At 33.3% G+C, this 18,805-nt stretch overlaps 1 protein-coding gene across 1 annotated transcript in view; it reads right to left on the bottom strand.

Moving 5' to 3' along the window:
- COL24A1 (collagen type XXIV alpha 1 chain) overlaps positions 1-18,805 on the bottom strand; it is a 295,110-nt gene that overhangs the window by 156,816 nt on the left and 119,489 nt on the right. Inside the window, exons 19-22 of the mRNA XM_090268285.1 lie at positions 16,329-16,382; positions 5,481-5,534; positions 4,082-4,126; positions 1,083-1,136 (exon numbers count right to left, since the gene is read on the bottom strand). Coding sequence (XP_090124411.1) covers positions 1,083-1,136; positions 4,082-4,126; positions 5,481-5,534; positions 16,329-16,382 — 207 coding nt within the window. The remainder of the gene's footprint in view (positions 1-1,082; positions 1,137-4,081; positions 4,127-5,480; positions 5,535-16,328; positions 16,383-18,805) is intronic.

The raw sequence follows: 18,805 nt of genomic DNA on the forward strand, positions 1-18,805 counted from the left end.
CTGAAAAAGGCAGATGTAGGCACTGTGGAAGATATTAAAAATACAAATAAAGCCCTTCCCACAGGAATGCTCTACTTGCTTCAGGAAATAAGGTACTCACAGTGCCACCATGAACAGAATACACACCGCAGGTAAGTAATAAAGGAGAGCATAGGAGCAGGCACCCTGTGTGCTGGTGTAGCTAGAGCCACTTCACTGGAGAGGTAATGTCATGTTCATAACCATGACTGACAGTCCCTAAAGCTCTGAAAACCCAGTTTTTCACAAATCATTTCGTGGCAAACATGTCCTAACCTTAATTTGTTTGGCAGCAATGCTTTACCTGATTTGAGTGAGGCTATTTATAGTTTGGATTTATTCTGATAATCTGAATATCCTCACATTGCACCACAGAAATATTAATTTGTCTAATTATGGTGTGCTGCCTTCTCATAGTCTGCTGGCATATTAGGTAAAATACAGTGTAAAGACTATATTGCCTTTTGAAAACCCAAATGTTAATGATTTCTAATAATGAATTATGAAACTACATTTGAGTTGGCCCCTGAAGAATGGGTGCTATTTATATTGGCGATGAGAAAAAGGCCATTTTTGGTGGTGAAAAAGGGCATATACAAAGGCTGAAATAAGGCATAAATAGATTAATGGAAGGTTATTAAAGGTAGAAGATCAAGTTCAGGGTACCACACATAGTTAATCTGACAGGAATTCATGTTTTTTTTAAAGTATTTGTTATTTTATTTTTCTGAAATGGAATAATACATTCATTGCTATTTAAAATTAATCATTATATTGCAATGTAGAGTACCAAAATGTTAAACTGTGTAGGACAAATACTGTAGCCAATAATATGTAGCTGTTGAACATTTATAATTGCATAGTCTGAATTGAAAAATGATGTCATAATTTATAATATATAATTTCTCAAATGCTGTTATAACCAGTTTTAACATTATCAACGGTGCCCTCATTGAGTTAAACAAAATCTTTGACATGTGTTCATTGCATATTTTTATGAAAGTAATTATTTTACCTTTTTGAAAATTATACTTTATAACTGGTAATAAAGTCAGTTGCTTTACCTTTAAGCCTTCTGGTCCTGGTTCACCTATATAACCCTTTTGACCTGGTTTTCCCTAGAAAAGAAAAGAGAAAAAAAAGAGATAGGGTTGATCCATTAGAGTGATCAAAATTATGATGCAGGAGAGGGTGGAGAGAATTGCTAGATCAATGTTCTTCAATAGGCAAGAGAGTAATATATACAGTTAAGCATGGAGAAGTTTTGACCCTGGCTAGAAAAATGGCCTGTTTGTCCACAGCAATAGAAGAGAAGGCAGAGGAAATGGCAGCAATACAGGGAGGTAAGTAGAAGAAGATGGTAGACTCTCGTGGAAGATCTACTCCAATTCAGTCTTCTCAGAGAACTAGGATGCCAGGTGAAGGGCTAAGGATGAGAATGAGAAACAAATCGAGGTGAGAAGAGAGAATTGTAAAATAATAATTTAAGTAAGTAAAAGTGAATGGGTATGGACATGGAATTCAGAATATAATCAAAGGGATAATTATGATGTTTTAAGCATGACGAGGAACGATGTGAGGTAATGGTAGGGATAAGGAAAAATGGAATAACAATAGGGTCATTAGATTGAAGTTCTTATGAGAATGTTGAAGTGGTTCACTAGAGAGGATGCAATAGAAAGACAGGGGATTATGACTGGGCAGTGAGAAGTTTGAAATGGAAAATGAGAGATTGCTGTTACTGGTAATGATCACAGCACTTAGTAGCTGAAAAGAGTAGAGGATAAAATCACTGGAAGAGAAGAAGTAAATATCCCAGATACTGGGTGAATTAATCTACAGTATGTGGTTTCTAATATAGAACAACTAATACTTGATTATATAAGATTTGATTAAGGAGATCATTATGTCTCAATTAATATGTGTGACAAATTAAAATCTAGGAGTAGAAAAAAGATGGGGTGGGAGAGATTGCTAAATAGAGCACTAATTTATAATATCTACTAGGCATGATAGATTTGAATTTTATTACTCCAATCCATTAACAAATATGCTCATATTTTCTTTCTTAAAATAAAGCAAACAAAACACCCCCCCCTGGCTCTCATTCCACTTGGACTACACATAAAAACTTTAGCAAATTAAAATCATATTAGGACTTCTAACCAAAATGTTGCTCTAATTTTTGCCTCTGCCTTGCTTAAAATTGTCTAGTGGTTTTCCACCAAGCACAAAGTAGCACTAATAAAAAAGTTTAAAAAGAAAAGAAAAAAAGAAAGAGGCAGATATACCATTCTTTGGGCATCGTATATGGCATTTAACCAATAACTGAGACATAAAAACACTAACAAATATTTAAATCATTAAAAAAGAATTAGAAAGGGAAAGCAACAGGGGAAAAATGTAATAGAACAACAATTTTAAAATACATCAATAAAAGAAACTTAAAAAAAAGAATTAGATATCATACTATTATTGTTAAGTATCAATTGCTTTCTAATGAACTTGAAGATACAGCAGGAAAAATGTAGTTGAGTCTAAATGATTAGATTTGTCTATGATATTTACAAATAAATTACACTGTATTTTATTCACACTATTTGGAAAAAGCCTTACTGAGAATGTTTCTTTCATCTTTAATAATGTGAAACTTGCCCTGGCCAGTTAGCTTAGTTGGTTGGAGCGTCATCCATACACCAAAAGGTTGAGGGTTTGATCACTGGTTAGGTCACAAACCTAGGTAGTGGGTTTGATTCCTGGCCTGGGCACATAGGAGAGGCAACTGATTGATGTTGCTCTCTCACATCAATGTTTCTCTCTCTTTACCCCGCTCCCTGCCTTCCCCTCTCTTTCAAATCAATAAACATATCCTTGAATGAGGATTTTAAGAAAACTAATTATTAAAATAATGTGATACTCACTCAGGCACTGCAGTACATTAAGAAATAGTTACACATCATATCTACATAATGGAATGAATCTCACTGGAATCCTGTATTAGTACATTTATAATCTCTTTGAATTCAAGCAATTCAGAGCATCAGTCCTTCAATCATCATTTCTGGTCCTGTTTAAGTTCTATTAGGGTTATCTTGAGCAGGTTATGCTTGAAAATTAAGGCCTTATTTTCACATCTAAAAATGCAGGAAGTATCATATAAAGTTGTTTATGAGATTAGAGATAATTCACATGACATACTCAGAGCAATACTAGCCCCAAATTGATCTTTGACCAAAAGTAGCAACAATAATAATTATTATGACTGAGTAGAAATGAGGTGAATATGGTTCCCCTATTTTCTAGGGAACAAAATTTTAAGATCAATTATACTGGGCTCAAATAACCACATTTTTTCTGTTATATAACTCACCTTACAAAAAATATAAAAATATTTATTTTTCCCCAATGGGATAGTGGAAGCATATGTGTTAGTGAGGTAAAGGTGCAAAAGAAAAAATTATTGTCTCCTTAAGTGTTTTAAGAAGCTGTGTGCTATGATGTTCTCAAGAAAAAAGAATGAGATGTATTTTATGTGAGTCTAATTATGCCTCAAAGTAAGTGCAATGTGCACAGCTTAATTATTTCATGATAATGTAAACTTAAGTTATGCATACCCACATTCTTAAAGAATTCATTTTCATAAATTGAAAATGAGTAACTCATATATTACCACATATCTGAAAAGAAGTTGGCAGAAAGTACATCTTATTAACTTTCCATAATTTTACTGACATATGTAGAAAACAGAAATTCCATGAATATTACTAAAATCGGTAAGGTATTCAGCTTTCTACTACATTTCAATAAGCGTTACAAACAATTTGCATAAACTACTGAAATCATAAGATTGTTGAAGGAATAGATAAGGATAAAGAGGCATAATGTCATTTAAAATATCCCTGGAAAGTTCCAGTTATAGGACTATTTGGGGGGATTGTATGGGTATAGTGTCTTTTCATTTTTATCCTTTGCTATAACTTAAAATGTGATGCTATTGAAAAACATTTACAGAATAGTCATTTTAAGAGAAGCACTTTTTGAAAATTATTTATATGATACTTACTCTTGGTCCAAGTTCTCCAGAGGGTCCAATTGGTCCTTCTTCTCCCTTAAAAAAAAAATCAAAATATATCATAGCTTGAAATAAGTATTTAAAATTGTAAATCTTATTCTCTCTATTTATTTTGAAATCTGAAGCTCATTCTGAGATGTAATGAAAATAATTCTGTGATTTTTCTTGTATTTTAAGTTTTTTTGTGACAATTGCACATCTACTCTAAAGGAGACATGTACTATTGGATTGTTTTTAAATTGGTAAATAATGTAAGTTATATATAGAAAACTGAGAGTGAGTTAACAGTGAAAGTGATTAGAGCATCACAAAATCAGGATTAGAATCACTAAGACTATGAATTAAGAATTACTTTTACACTGTTGGTCTCAATATCTCTCTGAAACAGAGAGAAAGTCAATTAAGTTCTTAATAGATGGTAATCAATATACACTGGTATATTAAAAATTATTGGTACAGAAAATGTTTGCACTTGGCATATTTTGATATTTCATTCATTCAATAGATATGTTTTTGAGTCTTAGTTCTGTCTTCAGCCATAAGGATGTACAATCATACAAAATGGGGTTAAGGCCTAGAGTTTTCTTGACTATTTACAGATCCAATATTCTTGGGGTCAAATTAGTTGTAATTTCATAAAATATAAAATCTTATGCATAAAAAACTGTATAAGTGGAAGGAGAATAGAGGCAAGAACATAGAAAAAATAAAGATCCATTTATTTATGCATTTATTGGTTGCTTCTTGTATGTGCCCTGACTGGGGATAGAACCCACACAATCCTGGTGTATCTGGATGACAGCCTCACATTTACGGACTTCGAATTTTGGACAGGGACAACATTTTTAAAGTTAAAATTTTATACAGTACTCTTTAAGAAAATAAAAAAGTAATACATGCTTTTATTCCATTTATTGACATGTTTTCTAAATAAAAGTTGCTTTTTCACCTTCAAATAAAAGTTGATGTTAACACATTTGAACAATATATATAGAGCTTTCTAGAATCATATGTTCTATTTATTTAACAAACATTTTGTTTGATTCACAATATAATTAAGATATAATTTATTGGTTTACAAATACATTAAGTAGACACAGATAGTAAATATAAATTCTACTGTATATGAGTTGGATTCTAGTCTCAGATTTTTTAGTTGTTCCATGGACACAACTGATATAAATCACTTAATAAATTCAGAACACTATAAAATTATTCCAAATGCCATTGCATAATTGCTTGTTTAAAATGGTAACTTGAAATCCTCTATGGCAAAAAACTGTCCACACTAAAGTGATGTTTTCCTTAGCAAAAACTAATGTTCCACAAAAATTAAAAGGAGAAGGATTGAACTAAAATTTTGCTGACTGGATACTGATTTTCTCCATACCTGTGTTCCTTTGAGACCAGGAGGTCCAGGGGGCCCTCTATTTCCAAGGAGTCCCTATGAGAACAATACAAGCACACACAATAAAAACTTTAGCTAAATTAACATTTTTCTCAATTAGTATCAATCTGGAGATAAGATATATTATATTGTACTATTCATTTCCCATTAGAAAGTTATTAAAATGGGGTGGGAGGGTAGATGAACAGAAAACTACAGAGCATACAAAAAGTAGGTAACAGGATAAACTTACTTTTAAACAGTACATTAGTATTCAAATAATCTGCTCATTATGTTACTTTTCAATGGGACACCTTTTCAGAAAAAAATACTTCTAAACTTAAAGCAATGGGCCCCATTGTTAACTTGATGTTAGTACAATAAATACATAATAATGTGTTCACAAAGTCTGAAACAGATGGATGGGATATATAGTGCTTTAATTTGTTAAGAGAGCAACAGAATTTGGAATACATCATTTGTACTAAATGCTCTTCAACTACTCTCCCTTCGTGATACAAGCTCGTAAAAAAGAGAGGGTAATTTAGAGAAGGAAGTAACAATCTGAACATTATTAGAAATTTCAAACTTAAAAGAAATCTTTTGCAAATAAAAATACATGTTAAAAATCAAAGGCTCACTGAATAAAAATTGATAAAAATAACTAAAAAAATTCTATTCCAGAAAACACCCTGTAGATCCTTCTCAACATGGCACTAGTTTTCTTATTCAGAGGAGACATTAGAACTAATGGCACAAAAATAAAAGGATCATAAGAGAGAAATATCAACAATTATACAACAACAAATTGGATAACCTAGAAGGAATAAAGTTCCTAAAAACATACAACATCCAAAACTGACTGATAAAGAATCACAAATGAACAGATCTATAACTATTATGGATATTGAATCAGTAATCACCCTCCCCAAAACAACAACAACAACAAGAAAACGCCGGAACCAGGTGACTTCACTGGAGAATTCTATCCAATATTTAAAGAAAAATTCCTGTAAATCCTTTTCAAACTGTTACAAAGAGGAGGTAACATTTCCAAACTCATTTTATGAGGCATTACCCTGATACCAAAGCCAGACAAAGACACTACAAGGAAAGAAAATTATAGGCCAATAGCTCTGATAAATCCAGAAGCAAAAATCATTAAAAAAAAAAAAAACACAAAAAACTAGCTGACCTAATTCAACAGCACACTAAAGTATCATATTCCATAACCAAATGGGATTTATGCCTGGGGTGCAAGGATTTTTAACATATTAAAATCAATTGATGTGATATACTACATTAACAGAATAAAGAATAAAAATAACATAATCACCTAAACAAATGCAGAATACCATTTAACAAAATTTAATACCCTTTCACAAAAACCTCAACAAATTAATAATCAAGACTGTATCTGAAAAGTCCACAGTTCATATCCTACTCAAAAGTGAAAAACTGAAAGCTTTCCTCAAAGATTAGGATCAAAACAAGGATATTCCCTCTTACCACTTTTATTCAACATAGTACTAGAAGTTCTACCTAGAGCAATTCAGCAAGAAAAAGAAAAAAAGTTACCCAAATAGGAACAGAAAAAGTAAAACCTCTGATCACAGATGACAGAATCTTGTATGTAGAAAATCCTAAAGATAATACAAAAAACCAATAAACCAATTCAGCAAAGCTGCAATATATATAAACAACATAAGAAAATTAGTTGTTTTTCTATATACTAAAAACAAACAATTAAACAAGAAAATTAAAAAAACAATCTAATTTACCATCACATCAAAAAAAAATAAAATACTTAGGAATGAACTTATCCAAGGGGTTAAAGACTTGACACTGAAAACCACAAAATACTGCTGACAGAAATTAAAGAAGATACAAATAATGGAAAGACATTCCATGTTCATGGACTAGAATACATAATACTCTTATAATACCCATACTACCCAAAGTTACCTATAGATGCAATGCAATCCCTAGCAGGATGTCAATGGCATTTCTTGCTGACAGAGAAAAAAAAATCCTATAATTCATATGGAACCACAAAGGACCCTGTTCATTCTTAAGAAAAATGAACAAAGCTGTAGTCCTCATATTTATTGACTTCAAAACATATTACAGTCTACAGCAATAAAAAAAAAAATTTTGTACTGACATAAAGACAGACATGTAGACCAAAGGAAAATAATAGAGAGTCCAGAAATAAACCCATGCATATATAGTCAAATGGTCTTCAACAAGGGTGCCAGGACTACATAATGGGGTAAAGACAGTCTTTTCAACCTGTGGTATTAGGAATTTGGTTATCCACATGACAAATAATGAAATTGGACTCTTATCTTACCCATACATAGAAATCAACTCAAATTGCATTACAGACTTATACGACCTGAAACCACAAAACTCTCGAAGAAAACATAAGTAGAAAGCTTAACTTCGGTTTTAGCGATGATTTTTTTGGATGTAACACAAAAGCAAAGGCAATGAAAGCAAAATAGGCTCGTAAATACTATACTTCTGCACAGTTAATAAAAAATCAACGACAGAGTGAAAAGATAACCTACAGAATGACAGAAAAAATTATGAACCATAAATCTGATAATGGCTTAATACATAAGAAACTCCTATAGCAGAAAAGTAAAAACTAAATAACCCAATTAAAATAATAGGTAAAGAATTTTGAATAGATATTTCTCCAAATAAAACATACAAATGACCAATAGGTATATGTAAAAGTAGTCAACATCACTAATCATCAGGGAAATGCAAACCAACACCCTAAACATGTTAGAATGGCTACTATAATTTAAAAAACAACAAGCGTTGGCTAGGATGTAGAGAAACCCGAACCTTCATGCACTGTTGCCATGTTCATTGCAGCATGATTCACAGTAGCTTATAGGTGGAAACGACCGAAATGTCTATGATGGATGAATGAGTAAAGAAAATTTGGACTTTTGGACTATTGGATGATGGTTTGTTATTTAGCCTTGAAAAAAAAAGGGGGGAAATTTTGACATATACTACTACATGGATGAACATTGAGGATCTAATGCTAAGTGAAATAAGCCAATCACAGAAGGAAAAAATATTCTACTTACAAGTGGTTTCAAACGTATATTTGCAGAACCAGAATGCAGAATGGTGGTTGCAAGTGGTTGAGGGAAGTGGAAATGGGAATTGTGGCTCAATGATACAGAGTTTCAGTTACACAAGATAGAAATGGTTTAGATAGCTAAACTGCATAATAACATGCATATAGTTAATAATACTGTATATAAAGTCAAAATTTTGAGAGTACATTTCATGTTATGTGTTTTTACCACAATAAAAATGTCTTCCATGGGTTTTCTTAGCATTGAAATGTCTCAACTTTATATTTGAGGTCTGTCACAATCTGCCTCCTAACTTTTTTTTAAATCAGGTGTGTCTACTTCTGCCCTTCATCCCTGTGTTCATTTTGTACATATTGCACAGAGAATCTCTCATCCCCTGGCTCTTCTTGGCCAAGTCCAACCCATCCAACTCAAATCCTAATTTTTCTAACAAGGTCCTTAGAAAAATTGCCACATAAGTTATTCTCTCTTCTGGGGTCCTTATTCTTCACTTATCATGTGCTGCCTAGTTATGCTTTTTAACTTTTTATATGTGGAATCTCATGTTTTCAGAGGATTACAACTTCTTAGTAGACAGAGCATCATGTTTTAATTATGTTTTCAAGTAATTGCTTAATAAACTCAATAAATACTTTTCAACATAGTACATTCCCTGTTGTACAAACTCAATGAATATTTCTGAGCTTACTAAATGCTGCTTGGAGGATAAAATGGTTAATATTAGAAATCTGTGAATAAAACCTTGATTTAGGGTACAGAATGTAAATCTTCAGGGCTGGATTAAGATGATTTAAGAAAAATTTTTAGTTATTCATTTTCCTTTGACCAAGTTAGTGTACTTCTATCTAGTTAAACACATAACATATTTTAATAATTTAATGTAAAAGTTATTTCCACCCTGGCTGGGTGGCTCAATTGGTTGGAGCATCATCCCATACATCAAAAGGTTGCATCGGATTTCTGGTCAGGCACACACCTAGGCTGCAGGTTCAATGGCCAGGCAGGGCATGTACAGGAGGCAACCAATCGGTGTTTCTCACACTGATGTTTGTTTCTCTCTCTCTCTCTCTCTCTCTCCCTTTTTCCCTCTCTCCACTCTCTCTATCTCCCTCTTTCCCCCTCCCTCTCTTTCCCTTCCTTCCTCCCTTCCTTTCTCTGTCTAAAAGCAATAAACATATTCTCAGGTGGGGATTTAAAAAATTAAAAGTTATTTCCATATATTCTGTAACATAACCTCACAAACAGCATGTGTTCTCTAATAATTTATCAGGGATGTTATATAACAGACAATAACAGTGCTTTTTACCATGCCTATTTCTATAGCCAAAGTGACAATACAAACCATTATAGCAACAAATACATTATTTTTCTATTTACTGGAAGACAGAATATTCATTGGGTGTTCACTTTTTTGCAGTAAACAGCAAAGGATGTCGTTTTGTTACTGTTATGGGATACTTGAAAGCATGTTGCCACATTGGGTAGCTCAGCACTCAAGAAGGCTTGCTGAAGTATGTTTTGTATCTATATACATGTGTACATCTATACACACACACAACCCCACAATCAACAGAACCATAATTAACACAAATATCTAATCTTGGTTTGAGAGTTTTAGTCAAATGGCAGAAAAATGAAGAGAAAATAAAAGGCTTTTTTAGAATTGTGCCAAATTGCTCTGGAAAGAACCCAATATGTTTGCAAGTAGGGTAACCACATATTTTAAATACAGTGGGCATAATTTTCTTGATAACAACCTTCTATAGTCTCAACAGAGCTTTGGTAATTTATAATGCCCTGGTTTTCCAAACAAGACATGTATATCAAAGTAAAGTTAGTTTTAAGATGATTCTGTGATACAGTGTATACAACTAAAGAAACACATCGTGCTAATAGGGTCAGTATGTTTGGCTCTGTTTTTCCTTTCTGCTTCTAGAAACAACTTTAAGGCAAATAGTAAGAACTGAAAAGAGAGAGATAAACAGATCCTTCTCAACCTATAAGACATAAAATCATATTCTTCTTCCTTTAAAATTTTCTTTTTTAAAAAATAAAATTATCTCTAAGATATTTTAAAATTCAGAGGTGTGTATAATATCAGTTCATGATATTGTTTCTGATGAGGTAACAAGCTCAAAGTAATTCACAAAGTAATTATACCCATTGGAAATTCAACCACTGGTGTTCATTAAAACATCTGACTTAATGCAGTCCCTTTAATGACAAGGAGGGTAATCTTAGGGAGAAAAATCATTATTCAAGGAAAATCACAATGATCAGTGGTAGACTATAAAGTAGTGCAGCTAACCGTCTTTAAAGTCTCTTTTCATTTAAAATATGTTTTTCACTTGAAAGTTAAACTATGTCTGTGGTATCATCAAAGATATTTAAGTTACAGGCAAGAAGAATGTCAAATGCCTTGCAACTGGATGTCTTTCCAATAAGACAGTCTTACAGATTTAGAGACCTGTTTGTGGGTTATACCACATAAATTAGCATGTGTTTTCTGTTTTCAAAGGGCATAAGCCTATGATCTCATTACCTGAGTGATTTTCTGTACGTATAGGCCTCACTTAATCCTGTCTGCATCGCTGCCTCCTGAGACTCAATGGTTTGGCTGAACTAAGTGGCTGGGTTGGTGAAGAATGGGGTGGTCTGTGGGTTTCACTTTAAAACTGGTTCCTCTTTTATATCCTAATGGCTTGGACCGAAATGGCCCAGAGGTCTAAGAGGGGGGAAACCTAAAATATTTCCCTCAGCCCAAACTAAGTATAATGAGGAAAAGGGTTTTGGACAGGTGAGATGTGCCTGGCACATCTTCCTCCAAAGAAGCCCTTTTTTAATTTTTTTTTCCCCCTAATGTGGATCATTGAAAAATTAACCCCTGCCTTTTGTCATCTAGTGGTTATGGATTGAATGATGTCTTTTAACCCTGTTGCCAAATCTGTTGCCCCCAGAATACAACAAGGATGCCAGCATGTTAAACCAAGCACACCGTTGTCCAGGGACAGCCAACTAACGTGGAGTCTGCACGATCCTTCCCCATGTGGGAAGGCCACCCTCGCCTCCACACCCCCACTCTTATTAGGGATGTCTGGACCCAAGGGTAGGTAGGACGATGACCATGTCCAGCTTGAAGCAGCTAGAGGAGCTTGAGACCTTTGCCCATTGTCCTTTATAAGATTATAAAGGGTCTTAATATCTGAGAGGGATGGATTGTTATTTTTTATTGTTAAAATAATTAATCATTTATGTATTAAAAAAAGAAGAAGAAGAAAAAAAAATCTGACTTCCAGGTTTTTGTCCCACCTCTAAGCACTCTAATTCTAACACTAAAGGAAGTAATGAGAAGGAAGTTTTAAAGATAACAATTGTAACAATATTCAAGAAGTCTGTTGGTTTTGTTCTGTTCTCTGACATTATTCTTGAAAAAAATTTCAAGAGAAATAAAATTACCAAACTGGGAAGAATTCAGAAAGCTATTTGGTTCTATACCTACTATGATATTCATACTTAAGAACATTAAGTTCATAATTAAAGAACATGCATAAATGACACATGGACATGGGCAATGGGGGCGGTGACTGTGGGAGAAGGGGTGGGCTGGGTCAGGGCGAGCAATGGGGAAAAAAATGGGACAACTCTAATTGAAAAACCAAAAAATAAAATTAAAGAAAAGAAAAGAACATTAAGTTCAATTATCACTTCCTCTTGAAGTAACTTCCAATTTCCTAAGGCAAAATTTGTTGCTCAGTTATCTGGGCTCTCACAGCATTTCACCAACTCTTTTATATAGCACTTCTTACAACATTTCGTGACTTTAAAAAAATATCTCACTAAACTATAACCTCATCCAGAGGAGGGACCATGGTTTAAAAATCTTTCTAATCCCACATTTATGATACAGCCTAACATATAAAAGAAACTCAGGAAATGCTAATAAGTAAATTATTTAAAAAATGGATAAATAAATTTGTTTATGTGTATATGTATCAAGTTCATGTTCCTGAGTATAGTCTTTGAAGGGCTAAATCTAGACATAAGAAATTTACAACTCCATTCTCTATACTACATCTCTATCTCAACTTCCCTTTGTGCTACTATTTCTACTTTTAAGCTTGTTTCACTACTATTGATTATTTCTACATCAATGTCAGTTGGGTACTGCAAACTAAATATACCCAGAATCAAACTTCTTGTCTTCCCCATCCCTCCAAACCTGCTCCTACTCCCTATTTAAGCCCATGTCCGAGTCTCAGTTTGGTTTGACTTCTCTTTCTCCCATCCTTTTGTTTAATCAGTTACTGAGCTGCATTGTTTCTATTTCCAAAATAGCTTTTAATACCATCAGTCAATCATCTGTTTAGCTAATATCTATCATGTTCTTATTAAGTGCTATGGATATTATGATTATTGTGATAAGTATAAAATCAATTAGTCTCTGCTCTCAAAAACCTTACATTCTGATAGAGATATCAGTAAATCAGTAGTTGTAATATATGAAGAGTTTGACAGATTTTTCAGGAATATAGAGAATGGATATCTCAATTAAATTTGGGAAACAGGAAAAACTTTTTGGACAATGTAATATGTGATGTCAAGGTGTTAGCTAATTGAAGTAGAACACAGGAAGGTAGAGAGATGTCCAGACGAAAAGAACAGCATGCAGAAAGCTGGGAGATTTGGAGAAGTACGGTATAGCTGTCCTGCTTTTAGAAGGGTGATGGTAAATCTAACTACAGTCATGTGCCACAAAGTGTTTTGGTCAATGATGGGCCATGTATATGACAGTGGTCCCATAAGATTATAATGGAGCTGAAAAATTCCTATAGCCTAATGACGCAGCCATCATTAAGTGGTAGCACAACACACTGCTTGCATATTTGTGGTGATGCTGGTGTAAATGAACCGACTTCACTGCTGGCCATATAAAAGAATAGCACATACAGTTATGTATAGTACATAATACTTAATAATGATAATAAATGGCTGTTACTGGTTTATGTATTTACTATAATATATCCTTTGTCATTATTTTACTGTGTACTCTTTCTGCTATTGAGTAGGTCATAAAAAAACACTGTATAAAAAGTAAAGAAGTACAAGCCTTAACCTCAAAGCTATGGAGATTACTGAAGGATTTAAGCACGAGAATGACAGGATGAAATCTACACTTTAAAAACATTATTCCATCAACAGTTTGGAAGTAGATTTGAACAATCGCCAGACTGGAGATAGGAAGAACATGTGGAGGGCCATTACACTAATCCTGGTGAAAAATGAAGAGGGCCTAAACTAAAACACTGGCAGTGAACATAATCTTAAGGTCAAAGAGAGGAAAATATGAGTCAAAGATCAGGATAAAGGTGACAATTGATAGCATGAGATCATTCAGGAGTCAAGAGAAGATTTGATGAAAAACATGTGGAATCTGAATACTGAAGAGGAAGAGGATTCTTCTATGGAGACAGACAGGAAGGGGGTAACATGGCTGTACATAGGGAAAGCTTGTAGATGGCAAGTAGGGTTGCCAGATAAAATACAGGATGCCCAATTAAATTTGGGTTTCACATAAACAATGAATTCCTTTTAGTATAACTATGTTCCAAGTATTTATTGCAACTGTGTTCTTTCTCGTTTCTTTTTCCTGAGTGCCATACATCTCACTCATCTGTCTGAAGTTCCTAGTCATTCATCATGTCAGCTCCAGTGCTACCTTCTCTATAAAGTGTAATTTGAGTCCCCTAACCCTGTACTCACACAGTATTACATATTATATATCATTCATATGGTTAATATAAAGATTTTCCTGCATATCTTTCTCTGGATTGTAAGCTTCTTGAAAGTAGGGATCTTTGTAGCCTTAGGGTCTAGCACAATAGCTGTTGCATAAGAGGCAACCAATAACTATTTGCTGGTTGAATGAATGTCCTATTTCAGATCTTCATAATTCCTTTTCTAGCTTTTTCTAGTTCATTTTCTTGCCTTCAACTTCATTCCTATTTATAACATATTACATTCTGACACATGAGATATCTTTTTAATGTAAATCACTAAAGACAATTACTACTTAAATATCTTTGGTTAATTCATGATGCCCAGGGATAAAGTAGAACCTTCAGCATGGTATTGAATGTTCTCCACAATTTAAATCCAAAGCCAAGTTGTTAAGAGATCAAACTTTGAAATTATACTTGGGTTAGAGTACTCGCTAAGTCATCTTATAGTTATATGACTGTGAAGGAATAATTTAACCAACTGTAAAATGAGAATATCTACCTCATAATGCTGTGCTGAAGATCAAATGAGATGTCTGTAAAACATTTACTATAGTACTATACAGTAATCCACAAGGGGGATATTTTCCAACACTCCCAGTGGATGTTTGAAACCGTGGATAGTTCTAAACCCTAAATATGCTATGTTTTTTTTTTCTCAATATGTACATAGGTATGATTAACTTTAATTTACAAATTAGGAACAGTTAGAAATTAACAACAGTAACTAATAAAATGGAACAATTATAGTAATATACTGCAATAAAAGTTATATTAATGTGTTCTTTCTCTCTCTCTCAAAATATCTTATTGTACTATATTCACCTTTCACTATGGCTTCTTTTTGGCACATCCAAATTGCCAGCATCACTACTCTTGCACTTTGCAACTATTATTAAGAGTCACTTGAACATAAACGCTGCAATCCTGCCACAGTCAGACTGAACCAAGATGACTACTAAGTGACTAACAGGCGAGCAGCCTATACAGTGTGGATGCTTTGGACAACAGGATGATTCCTTTCCTTGGTGTCACAGAGAAGGACCACATAAGATTTCACCACACTAATCAGAACATTGTGCAATTTAAATTTATGGACTGTTTATTTCTATAACTTTCCATTTGATATTTCTGGACCTTGGTTGACCTTGGGTAACTAAACCTGCAGAAAGCAAAATTGGACAATGGGGGACTATTCTAGCTCTATTGATATTCTTTACATATTAATCTCATATCACTTCCTCTCTACTCATAATGATAACCTTCTACAGTAGCTGTATTTCATGACCTTATAATTCTTCAAACTTCAGGCTTTTTCATCTTTCTATGTCTTTATTTTCACAACACATTTTTCTTTTCTTTTTTTTTTTTTGCTTAAAATGTTCATTCTATGTCAGCCTTCCTGAAAAGCCCTTGGTATTTAAAATTTGGTTGTGTATATATTCACAATAACAATAAAGGAAGTTTAAAATGCTTAGGTTTCTTAAAGGTGGTTTGTGCTATGTAAGTTCCAGCACACTATAGGCTTTCTTTACTTTAATCAGTGGGTACTTTATGGGCACTAAAGTATTTAGTGGTCAGAGCACTCTCATCCATTTACTGTATGCTATGATTTCTTAGGATTTTTTCATCTCTTCAAGAAAATACTTTTTTTAGTGATTTATGTCACTGTCATCCTAATCTAAGTCCAAATCAAACCATAAAAATAGTTTTCAATTACCTGAACTGAAAAGATTAGATGACATACTCTAACTTAACAAAGGGCACCAAAGGAACCAGACATGCAAACTATTTTCTGATTATTTTGAAACAAGATGTACAAAGTTTATTAAATGTTTCTGAGATAGCTCAAAAATATCCAGAAATATTCTGTTTTCCTTAAAAAAATTTTTTAATCAATTCATTGAAATGTGAGATAAGAAAACTATACCTATCATACTTTTTTTTACCTTCGATCCTTCAGGTCCATTTTGTCCAGGAATCCCAATATCACCTGGAAAACCCTAGGGAACATAAAAATGAAAAGTTTATCCCATTGCAAGTTGCTTTAAATCTATTAAGCATATAAAAATCCCTTTTAGCTTTCTCTCTTGCCCAGTTAAAGCAATCTGTACTCCTCAAAAAACTCAATATTAAAGAACATTAGGCAGTTGTTTAACACTGGAATACTAAACTTACAAAGTGTACTAAAAGAGAGCTTGTTTCATCAGGGATTCATGAACAATCCTCTAATCCAGGCTAAGAGAGTGGGAGTCTCATTCAAAAATCATCTACAACTTGGAAAAAAAGCAAGTTTTGTATATAACTCAACTATCTTGTTCTAACATTCCCATAGATGTCTATAAATACTGATCTCCTCAAATGCTCTTTGAATTCTTCTTAATCTCTTACTGCTACCATCATTAATTAATGAGTTGAAAAAAATATTTGGCCCATGTTTGCTTTATATTTTCCTGAGAATCATAATTTTACCTTTCTGGAAATGATACTCTAGTAGTCTAAAATAGTTGGCTCAAGAAATAGCAATGTACTATAGTATGTTAAGTAAACTCTATGCTGGGGAAAGGCCTAGAATGTTATTCTGAAATAATTAGATTCATATTCTTTCTGAAATAATGAGTTAGATTGTTATTCATTGTGACCAGTTTCAATAATGATGATAAGTTACTGACTGTAATTTTACTTGTATTAATTTTGTCACAGATAAAGCTGTTTCTGTGTTTCCTGTGTACCTGGTCTTAGGACTACAAAGTAAGACAAGTTCAAGAATCAGCATCTTTGAAAGTAAAGAAGGTTCCAATTAAATATGAATGCCAGGTAAAAGGTAGTTCAGTGGAGATTTAAATATGATGGTAATAAAAATTATTCCCACAAGTAAAACGGAATAGCAATGTTGATTCTGAAATACGTGTGTTGCGAAGAAAAATCAAAAGAAAGGATACTGACTCATCCAGTCTGGATTAGGACAAAATGCCTTGACTCCAATTTAAAACCTAGATTCTGTGGAAAAAAATTACTTGGGAACATTTCTGGCAGTAAAAAGGCAGTGGTAACAAAAAGACTGATTACAGAATCAAATTTCTGAAAGTTTGGGATAGAATATGTTTAATACAGACTTGCTCACTGCTTTTCTAATTAAAGGAAATCAGGTTCACCTTTGCCTTCTCTGCCTTAAATAATTCTCCCTTATCTTTCTTCAACTGAAAGACTGTAAACTTCTTGAGAGCAGTTTCATGTCTTATTCACAACCATATTTCCAGTAACTAGTACAACACCTGGCCCATAGTAAGGGCTAAAAAATGGATTTCTGTTATTGTTGTATGACTGACTTGTTTCTTTTGGAAAAAAAAAAAAAAAGGACAACATGTTTGTTGGCTACTTTTAGCCCTATGGTACTGTTTTACAACCACTGATTCAGAGCATCTTCATAGATAAATTTGTGATTTCTGTCCAACCTTCAAATGAGCTTGGCACACCGTGTCATACCAGAAAGCAAGAAAGGTATCTAGAGTCCTGCCAAAAAAACTTTGGGAGCTTGGAGAGGATCCCACTGTCCAGATATGGAATAATATGGAGTTCAATAAGAATTGCAATGGATTAAAACATCAAATGTTTAAATTCATAAGTTCATAATTATACAAGAAAAAAACTGTAAGTTTAGAGGATGAAAAGGATCCAACTTACTATTTTACAAGTGAAGAATCAAGCATTTATTCTATCTTTACTATACATATTGTACCACTACTAATCAAACAGTAGATGAAGGAATGCATTCCAGCCAATAAATATAAGATATGATAGAGCAAGAATATCACCATTTTGCAATCCCCTAAATGATCTAGTGGATCTAGGTAGTTCAGTAACCAACTATTACTTCCATCACACAAAGAAGAGAAAAATAGACATTATGTGTTTCATGATGAAAGAACACAATACCACCAATAGTCTTGCCAAAAACAAACAAAACAAAACTGAATATAGCCAGGCCTCTGTATGTGACTATCAATTCCAGGAAATAGGACAAAGAAACATGTAACTACAGTATAAGACTATAATCAGTAAAATCCAGGCTGCAGGAAACTTTACAAGTTAAATGTCTGAGGATCTTCAACAACTAAATTATAAGGAAGGAAAAAGGGAACAGAAAGAGAATGTGTAGATTGAAAGATATAGTAATAAAACAAACAAGCCAAAACTACGTTTTTAAAAAGATGCACACTTGAGTGATAAACCATAAGAAAAAAGAGGAACTACCAATTTGTTCTTTGTATTTAAAAGTTTTGTTTTTCTTTTGTTCTTTTTAGATTCCACATGTAAATGATGTCATACAGTATTTGTCTTTCTCTGTTTGACACATTCAACTTAGCATATCTTCAAGGTGTATCCATGTTGTCACAATGGTATGATTTCCCTCTTTTTAAAGACT

Source organism: Furipterus horrens, unplaced genomic scaffold (assembly GCF_987537825.1).
Source record: "Furipterus horrens unplaced genomic scaffold, mFurHor1.1.pri manual_scaffold_3, whole genome shotgun sequence".
In the NCBI taxonomy this organism is placed as follows: Eukaryota; Metazoa; Chordata; class Mammalia; order Chiroptera; family Furipteridae; genus Furipterus; species Furipterus horrens.